Source organism: Emydura macquarii, unplaced genomic scaffold, assembly GCF_026122565.2.
Source record: "Emydura macquarii macquarii isolate MOO-44397 ecotype Brisbane River unplaced genomic scaffold, CSIRO-AGI_Emac_v2 contig_2205, whole genome shotgun sequence".
NCBI lineage: Eukaryota > Metazoa > Chordata > Testudines > Chelidae > Emydura > Emydura macquarii.
In genome coordinates, this window is record NW_027132342.1 from 18,813,252 (window position 1) to 18,831,341 (window position 18,090).

General features: G+C 45.4%; 1 protein-coding gene across 1 annotated transcript; it reads right to left on the reverse strand.

Annotated features, from left to right (window-relative positions):
* Positions 1-6,629: 6,629 nt before the first annotated feature.
* Positions 6,630-18,015, reverse strand: PHF5A (PHD finger protein 5A). Its single transcript, XM_067559038.1, has 4 exons — positions 17,727-18,015; positions 15,628-15,651; positions 13,953-14,119; positions 6,630-7,460 (listed from the first exon to the last, which is right to left on the reverse strand). Exons 1-4 carry the CDS (start codon positions 17,776-17,778, stop codon positions 7,371-7,373), a joined length of 333 nt encoding a protein of 110 aa, XP_067415139.1. The 5' UTR covers positions 17,779-18,015; the 3' UTR covers positions 6,630-7,370.
* Between the last annotated feature and the right edge of the window lie 75 nt (positions 18,016-18,090).

Below are 18,090 nucleotides of genomic sequence, written 5' to 3' on the forward strand. Positions count from 1 at the left end.
TACCCCGGCAGCAGAGTTTAGCCCCTCACTAGCGTGTGTTCGGGTGTGGAGGGAGGGGCCTGCTGCCTTCCACCCAGGCCGCGTTCCACACGCTCATCGCACTGAAGCAAAGGCCTGCAGCACCTATTGGTGCAGTGTAACACCCCATGAATCAGAGCGGCGCGAGGGCCTTTTAAATCAGCCCCATCCCCCCAGCACCTCGAGGCAGGGATGTGTGAGTTTAACTGCCCGCTGGGACGCACTTACATTTCCCTCCCACGGCCGCCCTCCCTCCTCTAAGCCTCTGGCTGTACAGCAAGCAACGCCCAGCTCAGGGACTATTTTTTTTTTTCAACGCGCCTGTGCATTGACTTCATCATCACCAGCTAAAGCGCACGCATTGATACAGGCCGAGAACCAGCCTGCAAGGTGCACGAGCGCAGACTATGCTAAAAATAACAGCGGCGTGTTAGCAACAGCCTTCCCATTGGCTGGCAAGGTTAGGAGGCGCCTCCGGATTGGTCTGTTGCGTCAACCAGTTGGTAAAGGGGGGGGGGGGTGCGCGGGCAGAGGCGCCCAGCCGCGGAGCAGAGGCTGCTGGGAGTTGTAGTTTTCTCTTCAAAGGCTCCTGCAGGTCTTACAATGTGTCCCTGTGTGTCCAAGCCCTGCCTGCTGGTGTTGAACAATTAGATATTGTTTTAAGGTTTTAGCTAGGTCAAATAGGCAGAGCTCGCCTTAAACGCAAGCATGATAAACGATTACTTAATACTATGCTGTAGCCTCCACAGCTCATGGCCTGACTCCCAGCCTGAGGAAGAAGGCAGTGCAGAATTTGGTAAAGCTATTTGAACTCCGGTTGAATCATCTACTCATCATCTATGGCGTACCATACATTTACCCTTTCCAAAATGGGTTAGACACTGAGTAGAGCCTCTGCAGTGACACGAGCAAGCATCAGCACAAAGGCTTGTATATCATGTAGTAAAAGAAATATTTTCCTGAAAATTAAAAATAAAAGACAATAAATAAATACAATTCTAAGAGCTCACAGTCCTGCTTCCAGGTTGAAGCTAATCACCCAGCTGGGGTCAGGAAGGAATAGTCTCCATAACGTAGCACTGCACAATAAGGTACATTACAGGGGAGTTGATGCATTTGCTATTTATATGCGAGGTCCAGAGTGCTCAACAGATCATTTTCTTGTCAAATCGTCCTGCAACTTTCAAATCAAGTTCCCAAGAAGGAAGCAGGTACCTACTTTGCCAAAAAAGCTAGATGTACGGAAACTCAAATCCCCTGAAATACAAGCCGAACTGAATGCTGCCATAACCCAGGCACTTATTAAAGAAGCCACATCAACTGCATAAACAATTGAATTGGCATGGAAGAACTTGACAGAACCAGTGCTTGCTGCTTCAAAATCCATCCTCGCATGAGCCAAATGTAAGAATCCTGACTGGTTCAATGAAAATGACAAAGACATCTTCAGACTTCTAGCAGAGAAACAAAAGCTTCACAATGAGTGCCTTTCCAAGCAAACATCTACTTCCCAATCCAAGCTAAAGAAAATCAAAGCAGAAGTGCAAAGAAAAATAAGAGATGTGAAGGACAAATGGTGGAGTAACAAAGCTGAAGAAATAGAAGTGGTAGCTGGCAAAAATGACTCCAAGGGGCTTTACAACACTCTCAAAGAAGTGTACGGACCAAGAAGTAACATTATCACCCCAGTAAAGAGCACTGATGGAAACCAACTACTGACTGATAAGCAAGACATCACCAACAGATGGAAAGAGCATTTTGCCATCTTGCTGAACCAAGGAGGAAATGTGGATCCTGATATAACAGAAACTCTGAACCAACTACTGCCCAATATGACCTCAACTATCCAATTAGTATGGATGAGCTGGAGAAGGCTATCAAGAGCACACGGGGTGGTAAGGCACCGGAACAAGATGGGATTCCTTCCGATGTGTATAGGCATGGAGGACAAGAACTGAAGTCCCAACTACTCACTCTGTACAACATGGGCTGGGAGAAAGAAGAACTTCCCCAGGACTTCAAAGATACACTATTTGTCACTATATACAAGCACAAAGGTGACAGATCAAATTGTGGAAACCATCATGGTATCTCTCTTCTAACAGAAGCAGGAAAAATCTGTGACAAGATACTACTAAATAGACTCAAGATAATATCAGAACAAGTGCTACCTGAGAGTCAGTGTGGTTTCAGAGCAGGAAGGTCAACAAACAACATGATATTCTCCTTTAGACAACTACAAGAGAAATGTACAGAGCAGCACAAAGACCTCTATGTGGTTTTTGTTGATTTCTCAAAAGTTTTCAACAGGGTTGATAGGAACATTCTCTGGAAAGTTCTAATAGCCTATGGATGTCCTGAGCACTTTGTTAATATCATCAGGCAGTTTCACGACAATATGACCGGCAGAGTATCAGTGGCAGGAATTGTGACCAAAGCCTTTCTCATAAGCCACGGGATGAAGCAAGGGTGTGTGGTTGCTCCAACCCTCTTCATTTTATTCCTTGCAGCAGTGCTCTCAAGCATGAATGCAAATCTCAGCACTGGCATCTACGTACATAAGAGAAGTGACAGCAAGCTATTCAATCTGGCCAGGTTACATGATAACACTAGGGTGAGAGAAGAGTGTTTTAGGGAGCTTCTCTTTGCAGATGACTCGGCCAGCATTGCTCACACCCAAAAAGATACGCAGGAAATCATGTTTTGCTGATGCAGCACGCAAGTTTAGGTTGAAGATCAACACAAGTAAGACCAAATTACTGTTCCAACCAGCCAACAGACAAAGTGGTAACAATATTAGACCAGATATTGTCATCAATGATGAAGCTCTTGAGAATGTTAACTCCTTCACTTACCTCGGTAGCACAGTGACAAATGACAACTCTGCAGATGCTGAGATAACTTCACGCCTTCAAGCTGCATCCAGGGTTTTTGGCAGCAGCAAAAAGTGACTTTGGTCTCAGCATGGGATCAAACTGGCTACTAAGATCAAGGTCTACAGAGCAATGGTGATACCGTCTATGTTCTACACTGTGGAGACACACTGTATAGAAGACATCTGAAAAAACTGATGAGCCTCCAGCTGAGACCTTTGTGGCAAATCATGAACATCAAGTGGCAAGACCGAATTCTTAACACTGAAGTATTAGCAAGAGCTGAAATGCCCAGTGTAGAAGCAATAGTTACTTCCTCACAGCTGAGGTGGTCAGGACATGTCACCTGTATGCTAGAACACCGGCTTCCGAAAATCCTCTTTTATGGTGAACTGAAGGAAGGTAAACAAGCTAGGGGTGGTCAGAAGCTACACTATAAAGACATCCTTAAGAGACATCTCAAGACAGTGGGCATTGATGTGGACACATGGGAGTCATTGGCAGAAAACCGTGTACAGTGGAGAAATGCTGTATCTGGGTTGTTGAAAAGGTAGAAGAAAAACAATTAGCAATTTATCAGCATCAACATCAGCTAAGACACAATATGGCTCAAAACCAATAGAGAGATCTCTCCTGCCCTCGATGTGGCCTATATTTCTGTTCAGGAGCTGGACTTGCATCTCATCAGCATGAGGGAAAATGCTAGCTGCTGTCTACAATCATCATCGTTTGTGATGGACAGCCGAAGTTTACATGTATTTATAGGGCACCAATCACTACTGTACTGGCTCAATTTCTATGTTTTAAATTAGAAGCTATTATCAATTCCAAATAAAATGAACAAAATACACAGCAGGCTCCTGCAGGCACCTAGCTTTAAGCACTGAGAACAGGAAAAATACAGCCAATTAAATACCTAAGGGTATGTTTACACTACAATAGAACACCACTGGTGGCTGGCCTGGATCAGCTGACTTGGGCTTGTGGGGCTCAGGGTATGGAACTATAAAATTGTAGTGTAGTGTAGGATTTGGAGTGGCTGGGGCCATGCGCAGCTGGTGCTCTGGAGTGGTTGGGGCTGCGCATGGCTGGTGCTCCGGGGTGGCTGGGGCCACCGGCTGGGGCTGCCCGACCTGTGCTTCGGGTTGACACACGGTCGGTGCTCCAGGGCGGCTGGGGCCACCTGGCTGGTGCTCCGGGGTGGCTGGCGCCATGAGCAGCTGGGGCTGCTGGCCAGGACTTGGGGGGGCCTGGGCGCAGCTGGAGGTGCCAGGGCAATCCTGTTGGGACTCAGGGTAGCCCAGCTCTGGGGTAGGCTCCTCCAGCTGCAGTAGGGGGCTCTCAGCTCCAGGGGGTGGTGAAGGAGGAGGTGGGAAGAGTGTGGCTTCAGTCAGAAGGGGCAGGGCCATGGGCCAGTCTCCCCTAATGGGTGCTTCACCTGGTGCCCATGGTCTACACTGCAATTTTATAGGCCTGAAGCCCGAACCCCATGCGCCCAAATCAACTGACCCAGGCCAGCCGTGAGTGGTTTATTGCAGTGTAGACATACCTTTTGTACCCAGGTTTCCAGAGACCACATGCAGGAAAAAATCAGAATAAAATCACATCTTGCAAAGTGTTCTAGATGCATCCATGTAAAATACATTTCTTGGGGGAGTGAACTCCAGAAATGCGGACCACTACTGGAAATACCTGCTTGCACCTCCTGCATGCCTCACCTTCAGGACAGTTAGGTTTAGCGTGAACAGAGTGGATGATGAGAAAGAGAGTGCCAGTAGTTTAGATAACTAACCACCAGTATCACCAGTGGCAGAAACAAGGTAATTAACTAGATGGGTCAAAGGTGTGGCCCAATGAATCTGTTCCTATTATCCTTTGATCCTAAAGAATCCCCCAGAAAGGTAGCATAGTCGATTCATATGTAATCTCATTAGCAGCTCCTCTTAATTCAAAAATAAGTATAATTTCACAAGTTATCTCAGAGCTTCAGGCTACAAAAGGGGTAAAGACAACAAATCCTTTTGAAACTGTTGTAATTCCCTCTGGTTAAATTGCTCTCCACAATTGCAAAAAAAAAAAAATCCTCCCCAATCCTATTTTCATGGGGATCCTCTGTGTTCCCTAGGATTTTTCTATGCTACCCCTTTACACTTCACCCCCTTTTACTCACAACCCCCATCATTCTAGTCAAAGAAGACTGGATGAACCCAGTCAACAGTGTATTTTTTAAAAATCCCTTGTGGCAGTCATTGTTGGATACTGCACTGCAGTATGCATGGCTATTCATCCTTCTCCCCTCCCTCCAAAAAAGGTATGGTGCGTATGTGATTGGGTTTTTTTTTGTTTTTTTTTTGGGAGAGTAGATTGAGAATGGGTGGCCACTGGGAAAATTATGAAACCTATAATGAACAGAATTCTCTCCATTACTTTTCATTTAAAAGCAATTCAATTATAAGAGTGCATTAAGAATTTAAATATTCTGTTGCTTTGCTACAAACAAAATCATCCTGCCAGCCAAGTATCAGGAAATGAAACAGAACAGGATAGGTTCAGTATCATTAGTAAAAAAGCCAATTACATTTCTGAAATTCTGTTTTAGTTTTAATAAGGTGCTACTAATAGCACATAAGGACTCTTAAAATATTTCTCTCTTGACTATGTTCTTTTAATTATCCAGAGGTGGAAAAACACACACACACACACACACACACACACACACACACACACACACACACACACACACACACACACACACACACACACACACACACACACACACACACACACACACACACATACACACACACACACATACACACACACACACACAGAGAGAGAGAGAGAGAGAGAGAGAGAGAGAGAGGAATTCTGTCCTAAGGATCCATTTATGCATTCTTGACAATTTGGCTATTATGTCAAAGGAGAACTAATGAATCAGACACATGCACAAGAGGGAAGGAATCTCCAGGTTGCCAGAACAAAGCTAGTTTTGCTAGGTTGTTTAATGCCAAGGAAGGTCAGTCAGGGTATAATTGGGCATAATTAGCATTCCCATACGCAGGAACATTCTGTACCTTCAAGTCAAATGACACTTAACTATACCCAAAGGAAATGAGAAATTCTTTCCTGCCTCAGAAATGAAAAAATTTGCTAATTTGAACGTCAACAAAAAGCTCCCATTAGCACCATAAAGGACAAAAACATGGCTGCTCCTATGAAAACAAGATTCCAGATAGTAAGATTTGATCCATGTCGCCAACACTTCTATAGAGAGCACACAAACAGAATCCAGACACTTGCCCACATCCAATTTTTAAGAAGGCAACATTTCAGGTTCAGGGGATCTGTCAAGCAGAGGACCAAATGATTCAAGGGACTGGGGATAGGTTATGGAGCCATTTACTTGTCCCATATGACCCTGTCTCAGCTTGCTTGTAACCAAAAGCTTTGACATCATTTTGGTAACTAATATCAAATGAGGGGACATTGTGCATGTGATGGGGTGTGGGAAAAGAAAACCCAGGGCATGTGTCCACATCCCAGAACACTAACACCTTGTAAGCACTTTCAGCTGAGAAGCTAAGTATTGAATAGGCCAGGAGTTCTCACGTTTTTTCCCGTGTGGCTATTGTAAATACAGGGATTGTCTTGCAGAAATCTCCTCTTCCCTTCACAGCTGTATAGCATCCCTATGGGAATTACACCAATGACATATGTGGAAAATAAATATCAGGAATGCATACTTAGCGTCCTTTAATTCAGTTTAGCAGCACACCCCATCGGTGTTCAGCTAGTACAGCGATGAGTGCCACTATAGGACAGAGTTAAATAGCTCAGGAGATTTTAGAAAGAGATTGGATGTTTGCATGGTGAAACAACATCCAGATCCATTAACAAGGTCAAGAGTTACACAAGGCAAGCCATCCTCCTGCTTCAGGACATAAAATTATCAATGGCTGGGGTGAGAAAGAAAGCAGCGGTTCTTCCCTAGAGCATCTCAGAGAGAAGTCAATGTGGCCATGACTAGCCACTATCAGAGAACAGATGGCTCACAGTTCAGTTCTAGTTTGGCAACTCCTACGTTCTTAGTGCCCCCAATCATCTTACAAAAGGAAGCTCCTGGAGGACTATGGGTAGGATGAACTAGAGATAAATCCTTCTTTTAGAAAAGGAAAAACATTTTATTGATGTACATTTTGCAAAGATAGTTAGAGAAAGGACCTTGCGTTAATCTGTCGAAAAAAACCAGGGAATGTAATTGTTGTGCTCATCCCAGAAGGGCATCAGCCATGAGCAATGCCAGGCTCCCTATATAATAGTACATAGAGGAGATTTACAGGGGGTTGGCAATCTGAACTCTTTCCTCAGACTTGTACAACATTAGAGACAATTAATTGATTCTCAATAACAGTGAAGTCCAGAAATGCTTTAAGACCCTTTCCCCAACCCTACAGCAGGTACAGCAGCACCAAGGTAGGATCACCTCTTCTTGAAACCGTACTTCTTGCGCTCGTAAAAGAGATCTGTCTTGGAACTGCCCAGATTGACGATCTTAGGGCAGCCATCCCTCTGGAAAGATGCAGAGAGAAGGGGACATGGTTAGAGCTACAGCAAGCAGAACAGTCCAATCACATGGGCAACACCACAGCTTAAGTGGGGTATGAAGAGTGATCATAGTCCTCCACCCCAAAAAACACCTCCTGGAAATACCCTGCAGGCAAACTTGCCTTCTACTTTGCTGGCTCCAGCCAGCAAAACCGAGGAAGTGGAGGGGAGGATGGAAGCCTTGCTAACATTAACTAGGACATTCTCTTCCTCAGGGGAGCATAGAGAACAATTTGAATAACATCAGTTTAATGAAAGATGTGCAGTGACCTGAGACTGGATCCTTCTAAACCAGGATACACATGACTTATGGGGACAAGGGGAACAACCCCCTGAGGCTTTGTCTACACTAGAGACTTTTGATTTTTGCGCTAAAACAGTGGTGGCATACAGACTGCAAACCTCCCTCCCGCCAGCCAACCCAAATCTTCTGATTTTGTGATAAATTAAAACCACCTCAATGAGTGGCGTAGAGCTTTTTGCGCCAAACTTTTAGTGACGAAATGTCAGTGTAAACACTGCGCTTGGTTATGTTGCGGTAAATGGCCTCCACGAAGTCTCCCACAATGCCCATCTTGACCGCTCTGGCCATCAGTTTGAACTTTGCTGCTCTGCAGCCATCCACCCCTCCCCGTTTAAAGTCCCAGGAATTTTTGAATTCCACTCCCTGTTTGGTTGGCACGGAGAGCTCACATCACATCTTCCCAGCTGACCATGGCAGCTCCACGCACCAAACGCTCCACCACTTCGAGCACACTGGAGCTTCCGGATCTGATCGGCATTTGGGGAAAGGAGGCTGTGAAATCTCAGCTCCACTCCAGCCAAAGGAACGTACAGTCAATACGTCGATACGTACAGTCAAATTTCTCATTTACTGGCGGAGATGGGCTATGAACGGGATGTGCTGCAGTGCCGTGTGAAAATCAAGGAGCTGCAGCAGGGTACCAAAAGGCTAGGGAGTCAAACCATTGCTCCTGATGCAGGGCCAAAGACCTGCTACTTCTATAAGAAGCTGGAAGCCATCTTCAGCAACAACCCCACCTCCACCACAAAGAGACCCGTAGATACCTCTGTGGGCCTGGGAACAGCGGATACTGGACTCAACCCTCATGAAGGAGTCGTGGATGAGGAAGTAGAGTTGGAGGATGATATGGAGCAGGGGACTGGGTCTTTTGCTGACATGGGGAGCCAGGACCTCTTCTTGATATAGGAGGGTTCAAGCCAGTCCCAGCCCTACAGCTCTGGTGGGTAGGATGCAGGAGAGGGGGAGCTTGGGTAAGTGATTTTTTTTTAGCTGCTTGGTTACATGAGGTACAGCTGTCCTTTGCTTTGTTGCATGACACAGCTGGTTGAAGGGATAGAAATACACGTTTGCATGTGTTTCCCTTTCCTTTGTTCACTTAGACAGTGTGGGGGAAAAGTGTGTTAATGCACACCGAGATTTCCCGGGACTCCTCCAGAGAGAACTCTAGGAAACTTTCCTGGAGATACTCGCCAATCCTCTGCTGGAGATTCCTTGGCAGAGCTGCTTTGTTTCTTCCCCCGTAGTAGGAAACATTCCTGCACCAATCCACAATCACTTGTGCAGGGACCAAAGTGGCACACAGGCGAGCAGCATAGGAACCCGGTTTGAAGCTGCTCGCATGGAGATGTGCCCTAGAATCCCTGCTTACTCTCAGGAGTGAGATATCAGCTTCTATGTCCCCAGCCTGTGGAAAATGGTGGCACAATTTGAAATTTTGTCCCACTCTACCTGCATCAATACCCTAAACAACCACCCAGAACCTTTTCCCTAGTTTGTGCCCCCTCCACCCGGGCACAACTCACCATGGCCTAGTTGATCATCAAGCTGTGTGCTCTCCAGGGGACAGTGAGAAAGAGGTGTTTTTTTACAGTAAGGCATCAGTGCTGTTATTGCACTCACAATAATGCTTCTGTTCATTGTGTATTGTACTTCTACAGATGTGCCCTTGAGGGGAAACTCCTCCACACCTGCTGAGCACCTGCGACTGATAAGAAAACGACCACGGAGAAGCAAAGAAGAGATGTTCCAAGGACTGCTCCAGTCCTCTGAGGAGGGAAAAAAGAGAAAAAAGGGCACGGAGACACACTGTGTCCGAAAATCAGAAAATTGATAAGCAGGAGAGGAGGGAAAACCAGGAGCAAGTGACAGCAGGTCACGAGCACAAGATAAAAGCCATGGAGGAGCAAATGGAGCTGCTGAAGTCACTCATAACATAATTCATGTGTGCTCGCCCTCCCCCTGCAGCCAATACTGAACTGCTTTCCATGACCTCCCTAAACTCCACCCACACCTTCCTACCAAACTCCTGGCCCATCTCAGTATCCTGTTCACTCTACCCCTTCAGACAGCTTCCAGAACAACAGCTGGACTTACACCCAGCTGTCATAGCTCTCACTGCACCTCACTGCTTCCTCCGATCCAGCCCAGCTTTTTTGTATGTGTTATGAATAATTGTTATTTAATAAAGACATACTCTGTGAAGAATAAGCAATTCTCATTTGTCTCTTCCATATGGTGGTTGCACCTCACATTGATACACAGTGCAAGTTGGATAGCAGTCATAGCATGGCATAGTCCTGTTTACAAAGACACCTTACTGGTGCTCATTGTCAAAATAGTTCCTCATGGCCTCTCTGATTCAAATGGCCCCCTGTTGTTCCCCTCTAATAGCCCTGACATTTGGTTGTTTATATTCAGCCGCAAGGCGATCCGCCTCTGTGTGCTACCCAGGGCGAAACTTTTCACCCCTAGCTTCACAAATATTATGGGGCACACAGCAGGCGGCTATAACAATGGGAAAATTTTCCTCATTTAGGTCTAACCTGCCATAAAGGCACCACCAGCACACTTTTAATCTGCCAAATGCACATTCCACGTTCATTCAGCACCCGCTCAACTTGCTATTGAAGCACTCCTTGCGTATAAGGCCTCATGAGTCATGGCAGTAAAGAGTAGGCTGGGTCTTCCAGGATCACTAAGGGCATTTCAAAATCTGGAAAGAAAAAAGTCCCTGCTTTCCCTGCTTGTAGTTTTCTGTTCCTGAAGATACGTGCATCATGCACCTTCCCTTACCAACCTGCATTGATGTCAGTGAAACATGCATGGTGATCCATAAGTGCCTGCAGTACCATAGAGAAGTATCCCTTTCTATTAACGTACTCTGTCACAAGATAGTCCGGATCCAAAATTGGGATGTGTGTGTCATCTATCACCTCAGTTAGAGAGTGCCATCGCTGCAAAGCCATTCACTATTTCACACACATATCCAAGACTCACAGTCCTTCGTAACAGAATGTGATTAATGGTCTTGCACACTTGCAATAACACTGCTCCAATGGTGGACTGCCCGACTCCAAACTGATTAGAGACCAACTGGTTGCAGTCTGGAGTTGCCAGTTTCCACATGGCGATCGCCACGCGCTTCTCCATGGAGAGGGCAGCTTTCATTCTGGTGTCCTTGAGCTACAGGGCAGGGGCAAGCTCCACAAAGAGTTTCATCAAGGTGGCTTTGCACATTCAAAAGTTTTGCAGCCACTCCTTGTCATCCCAGACTTGCATAAAGATGTGATCCCACCACTCAGTGCTTGTTTCACGCTCCCAAAAGTGGTGGTGCACCATGTGCAGATGTTCCGTGAATGCAAACAGTAATCTGGCATTGTTTGTTTGCATGGCACACAGCAGTCCAGGCACCTTGGATTCGAGTTCCTATTGGGAGCTCATGATATACTGCATGACCAGCTGCGATGTGTTCAGAACACTGACAACAACAGTGGAAAGCAGTGCAGGATCCATCCTTTCAGATAGAGATGGCGGGCGTTCAGGAAACTGGGGCCATTGAAAAATGCTGCAAAATGCAGTTGGAAACCCATGGAATGATGGGACGGAAATCACTATATCCTGGGACACTGAACCCACACCCATGAAGCACTGTGATCCTCTCCACCTTCCCACAACTCCTAGCGGCACAAGGTGGTGAGTTGTACAGAGGGATAGCTGCCCACAGTGCACTGCTCTCACTGTAGATGCTAGAATACTAAGTGCGGACACGCTTCAGTAACACAAGGAGTGCTGTGTGGACAGGCACATGCGTTCTAATTACAGCACTTTTTGATAATCACTGTAACTTGCATTGACAAAGCTTTCTAAGTGTAGACAAGGCCTGAGTCAAGATGAACCTATTTCCATTAGGTGCCAAACAAGTCTTCCTTGTTCCCTCAGCTGCAGCAGCCAAAGCAACTCCTAAGTTTCTCACTCTTTACAGTGAATCAGGTTCTATTCTGATCTGTCTAAAGGTTAATGGTCATTTTGCAGGTGCAAAGGTATTCGTAGCAAGCACATGTGGGGTAGCCTCTATATCCTAGTCCTGCCAGCTGGAGGGAAAGCCAGACATGAAAGGAGCAGGTGAGGGAGAATAAATCAAAGGTGCAGCTGAGAGTTACAGGAGACAGGGAAAAAATTAAATACAAATCAGAACATGAGCCAAACCCCTCCCTGATAATGGGAGATAGGACGTGTGCATGTGCACAGCAGAGAACATTTGCCAATGGGTCACTCAGCCTGGCATCTGTGCGCCTCTGGAGGGCAAAATACTGCTGCTGAAGTTGGCAGCTGCACTGTGCTGAGGGGCCCAGTAGGCAGAGGAACACGTGTTCCTGGTTGTTGTTTAAGCCTGAGTGGATTAGATGAGAAAGCCTCTGGGCAGATGTCATCCACTGCAGAGACCGCACCCAAGCTGCAGCACCAATACTTGCTGTTATGGGCAAGGAAAGAAAAGGTGGGATAGGCAGGGTGGCAGAGATATAAGAGGGAAAATATAAGACAATTCTCTCCTCTCCCTTCCCACCACACCCACATGTATATACCTGCACCAACCAGCCTCTAGCTCCTGGCTTGTGGTTTCACTTTGAACCTCCTAGGTGAGGCTCTTCCAAACCTTCCCTCCCACAATTCAGGTCATCTGTGATAAACCTGGCAGTTTCATTACAGGCTTCTGTTCATTCCTCCACCTCCTCAAAAGGATTTGGCACATGATCATACCTGTTCTTAAGAAAGAAAGAAACCCTCCCTGCAACCCACAGCTTGTCAGGATGACACGGCATGACCCTGGCCTGTAGCTCCAAATTGGGCAAGAGTTGAACCAGTGCCCCACACAAAACAGGAACCTGGCACCTTTGCTCCTTTTACATGAAGGATGTGCCCTATGACAGCCCACCTCATCCATTTTTTGCTTTCTTGCTTCACATTCTAATGGACCTAGGTTCCTCTTGAGTCAGTCTGGGGCTGAATGTAGAGCATTTGGAAAAGTAAGATTAACTCATCTGACTAAACTAAGGGAGTGTTAAAGCTTTAGACACAGAGCTCTGTCTCTAGATGCAGAACTGTGGTCCTGATCTTGTGTGTTCATTTAAAAAACACTCTCATGACACTTTTCCAAAAGAGATGGGTGTCCACCTTTAATCACTGCATTCTGACTTTTTAAGTTCCACCTACGGTTTCATTTGGAGATGGTATTCTTCACATCCTGCTCTAACTGTGATGTAGTGCCATGTTTCACATCAAAGTAGCTTTGTTTCAGTGGTGTGAGAGTGATCTCTGCACACAGTCATTAAGCACTATGGGATCCTGCTACAGAAACTTAAGGGAACATTACCACTGGAAAGAGGCCACTTCTGGGCTGGAATATGTTTCATAATACCCCAGGTAAGTGAAAAATTCATATCCAAATAAAATGGGAAAGGGAGTTTTAGGTCTGTAGAGTGCAATTACCTGAGTTGGAATTTGGTCAGGACACCAGAGACAATCTATATTCTTATGAAAATCCCCATTGGATTTTAATGGCTACAAGTAACCATGACTGGTTTTTCATCTAACCCAAAGCAAAACACCAGCAGTATTTGATCTCCTACAGCAGCACCCACACACAGGGTCATTGATTCAGTGTTGACTGGAATAGAGTCTCACACCGCTTTGTGCAGCATCTGAGAATTTCTAAACTGGTGACCTGACCCTGATAAAGCTTAGTTTGTGAGACCTAGTAAGATAACATCTTAAGTGGTGATGCCTCAGGCAATGTGTGGATGAAGTGAACCACATATGTGCACTTTGTAAAGTACTTTTCAATCCTTTGGGATGAAAGGCACAAGAGAAATAACTGCTCATTTGTAGATCTCACAGCATTTTACAAAGTCGGGGAAGCACCCCTTCCTGCGATGGGTAAAAGAGAGGAGCAGAAAAGTGAACTGACTTCCTCATGGTGCCATAGCAAGCTAGTGGCAGAGTTGGTAATAGAGCTCAGGTGTCCCAAGTCCCAGCTCCATGCTTATTCCACTAGACCACAGCTGCCTTTAAAGATAAGCATGAGTGTTAAATAAAGACCATATCCATTCAACGAGAGACAGAAAGACCACCTTGAGGCATTGCATCCAACTTACATCCTTTTCCTGGATGGTGCATTCCTTGCAGTAATAGGCATCAGAAACTCCTGGACCCCCACAGATCACACAGCGCCCTTGGTATGAGCCGTAGTTACACTCGTCACATATGCGCACAAGTGTGCAGGGTCGCACATACGAGTCACAAATCACGCATTTACCATCACCTACAAATAGAGCACAATACTCAGATAAAAGCTTCCTTCTCCACCATTCCTACACAGAGAGGGGCTAGCTTCCTATCCAAACAAATCCCCCATACACCTGAAAATAGGGGTTGAGCTGGGAAATTCCATCTCGATGGCATATGAAGGCCATTTATTACTTGCTCATTCACTTCAGAGAAGCAAGAGCCAGTAGCTAATGAAACTTTATTTTCAAATTCTTTTACTTTCTAACCAGAATCAGAGATAACGACCAAAGCTCTAGTCAGCCAGCATTTTACAAAACTCTTTACATCATCCTACTACTGGGTCTTCAAACTTTTTGATGAAATTTAGCACTTGTGAAGTTTTTGAACTGACAGCACCAAATAGTCGTTAGCTACAGGACAGGTAGAGCATGGGCAGGAGCATTGCATGCTTTTCACACACCACCACATCAACATGATTCTGGAGTACTACCTCCCAAGGATGAAAGGAGAGGTTCAGTCTTCATGACCTATTTTACCTTTGGCTTCCAAGAAGGCCAGAGAGAGGTTGAATTCGTGTAGGCAGCCACATCGATTTCTGTGATGTGGAAACCTCACATGGAATTGAGTGAAATTTAACAACTCATTTCACATAGGCCAAACAGCCATCAGATGCCAGAGACAGTCTCTACTATCCTGGACTATATCCAAGTTACTGACCTAGAGTTGAAAGTCTTCATATCCTATTATCAGTCCCCTTGAGTCATATAATCCCTACCCCCTACTAAGGACTTTTATCTCTGTAATGACAAAACTTCAGCTACTTCCTATGGAATTTATTCCATTGCCCATGTCTCTTAAAACACTTCCCTAGCATCAGACTAAATTGCTCCCTCCTTTGTGCCTTTTCTCACTATTTTTTGAGATACAGGCTAAAACCCTTATTTAATTTATACTGTGCCCATGAAAGGACTGATCATACCCTCTCATTCTCCCAAGTCTTCTCTTTTATAGAGGAGAAGCATGTATTTAGTTCTGTGTCTCTTCACATGTCCTAGCTTCAGATCATTTTTGCTGTGTATTTCCCACACTCAGGATTATGACTTGAATCTTTATCAAACTATAAAATAGTCATTTTTAGAACACTGATTTTTTCCTCCCTTTTACATTACCAAGTTATCTTTTTGTAGTACAAGTGGATCATCAGTGGATCAGTACAATCCCAGTTCATTAACTCTGGCCACAAACCTTGGTTTTTTTATTCACTGATAGGACCCTATCCCTGTACCTTTTACATGACACATACCATAATACTCTGTGATTCTATGGCATCTTATATGAGCCTCTCAAAGTGCTTTCCAAATATTCATCAGCTTAACCACACAAAACCCATGTGGATTTTCTCATTTTAAAGAGTGATTTTTCCATGCTTACACAAAAAGTCAGGGGCACTGCTGGAAATGAAATCTAGATGGAATCCCAGCTGTGTAATCTAACCACATGACAATGCTCTCAGGAATTACCACATAGAGATGGCATACTTACATTTTTCACACAGTCTTCCAATAGCTGCAATAAGTAAAGCAGAAAAAAGAACATTATTTTTGACAGAGAGACAATTAAAAAACCCCTTTTTTTAAAAAAATAGGTGAACTTCAATTTAAAAAAGTGAAGTAGTGTTTTAAAAAATCTGCTTAAAATCTAAACTAATTTAACAAAATACAGAAGTAGCCTTAACATAACAAATACATACATTTTAATGGTAAACAGTAAGCATCTTTCTAGACATACATTTGCCAAGGCCAGAGTTTAGAGTTCAATGTTTCCCATGCAGCATTCAATAGTATCACTCACACTTACAGCAAACAGTGCATTCATTACACTGCTTCAGGTATTAGCAACTGCAGGGGAATAACAGAGCCCTATACATAGGCCATGGCAGAAACTTTCCATTACATTAATGGGAGCTGGATCAGGTTTTAAGAAAGAAAATTATTTTCAAATATTTTGTTTTAAGTATATGTTTGGTTTTGAAGGCCACTAGCATATTCAGATCACTGTTCAGGATGTTATTTGAATTAACTGAAGTAGTATTACCATTTATCTATAAGATTTCAAAACAATATTAAATAATTAACATGGTAGATGAATGTATGCGATGTTGTAGCTGTGTCAGTCCCAGGATATGAGAGAGACAAGGTGGGTGAGGTAATATCTTTTATTGGACCAACTTCTGTTGGTGAGACAGACAAGCTTTCAAGCTTATACAGAGATCTTCTTAAGAAGAACCTGGTGTGAGCTCAAAAGTTTCTCACAACAGAAGTTGGTTCAATAAAAGATATTACCTTATCTACCTTGTCTCACTAGTAGATGAGTACAGTAAGTATCAAGCTATAGAGTAAACCAGTGGTTCCCAAACTTTTCTCTGCTGTGGCACACCTTGATACCTTTAATTATTTTGAGGCACACTGCCATATAGTCTCCAAATGAACTCATGAATATTCATGAGCCAATTCAGAACTCTTCAAGTAGTTTTTCAAAAAATTCCGTGGCACACCTGCTCAGGTCTGACGGCACACCGGTTGGGAAACACTGGAGTAAAACCTAATGATCACCACAGCAAAGACTCATCACCACTGAGTTACAGGTGTGATGGTGGAATGATGCCAGCCAGCAAATAGTTCCCCACTAGGCTGGAAAAGTAGGTCTCCAATAGAGATAGGTCTCTCACCATAAAGGTGCAGTTCTACTCTGAAGTGATTCTTTAAAAACAGCACCCCAGGTTTCCATATTTACCATGTCTTATGTTTTTTTTCTAGCCAACCAACTCTGGATCCAAGAATCAAGCTAGTGTAAGCATACACACTAGTTGCTGAGTAAGTAGATGTTATATTCATTTTTCTACTAATTGAGCTGCAATTAAAAGTCTTTAAAACCAACATGGCAGCTGCCGCTTAAGAGGCAATTAATGTAGAAAACAATCTACAAAGACATAATTACAATAATAGACCCTTATGTTCTTTGTAGGTCACAAGTTGGCAGTCACACAGTGAGGTTATACAGGAACATGGCATGCAGTCCTGAGCACATGGTGAGGCACAAGGCCAAGAGCTCTGGGTAACCTGGAGAAGAGCAGGTTACTAGGGTAAATCAGAGAACAAGGCTATTTCTATAAAGTGTGTTGGATGCACGTTTCTGTGGCAGTCATCCTAACATTAGTAACAACCCCCAACACTGGTAGGGCACAGATCCCAGCCAGAGCACCTCGTAAAGGGGGACGGGAAAAACATTCCTCCCAGGCTTACACAGCAAGTCTATAGCAGAGCCCGAAACAGAACTTGGGTCCCTCTAATTCCCAGACCCATCCTGATACCATACTACCAACGTGCCCCACCCCCCGTGCTGGTGCCCCCCTTCTCCCTTCCAACCCTCATCTTCGATGAGTCTATGACTCTCCTGCCCTGGCGCCCCTCCCCCGCACTGGTGCCCCGCGCCGCCCGCTGCCAACGTGCCCCTCCCCCGCTGCAAGGATGGGGGTGTGCGAGGCTCCGTCCCTCCCCACGCGGGGGCCGAGGTGACCCTGGTCTCGGGCTCCCCCCGGCCGGGGACGCGGTGGAGGGAGACTATGAGCATCGGGGTCTCACCCACTCCCGCCTGCTTGCGGCAGAAGATCAAGTCCGGATGATGTTTGGCCATCTCTCGTCACCAGGCGATTCGCGCGCCTCGCGGCCACCACCGGTGAGCCCTTTCACCCTTGACCTCTCACCCGCTAGGTCCTGGCAGGAGTGATGTAACCTTCTCCCAAAAAGGCAAACGCTAAGTCACACTACAACCGCGTCCATAAAGCGCCCATCGACCGCGACTCGCTGTCGCTGCCTGCTGCTGGACTGAGCCCGCCCCAGAGTCCGCCTCTCTGCTAGGCCGGATACCGCGTCCCCGCTGCTTCGGATACTTTCCTTCCAGGACCTACAAACCCCGCCCACTCCCCTTCCCCAGACTCAACCGCTT

Coding starts and splice junctions, on each gene's coding strand:
- PHF5A (XM_067559038.1), bottom strand. CDS start 17,778: ATGGCCAAACATCATCCGGACTTGATCTTCTGCCGCAAGCAGGCGGGA. Junction 15,652..17,726: donor CCGCAAGCAGGCGGGAGTGG/GTGAGACCCCGA, acceptor TACTTATTGCAG/CTATTGGAAGACTGTGTGAA. Junction 14,120..15,627: donor TGGAAGACTGTGTGAAAAAT/GTAAGTATGCCA, acceptor CTCTATTTGTAG/GTGATGGTAAATGCGTGATT.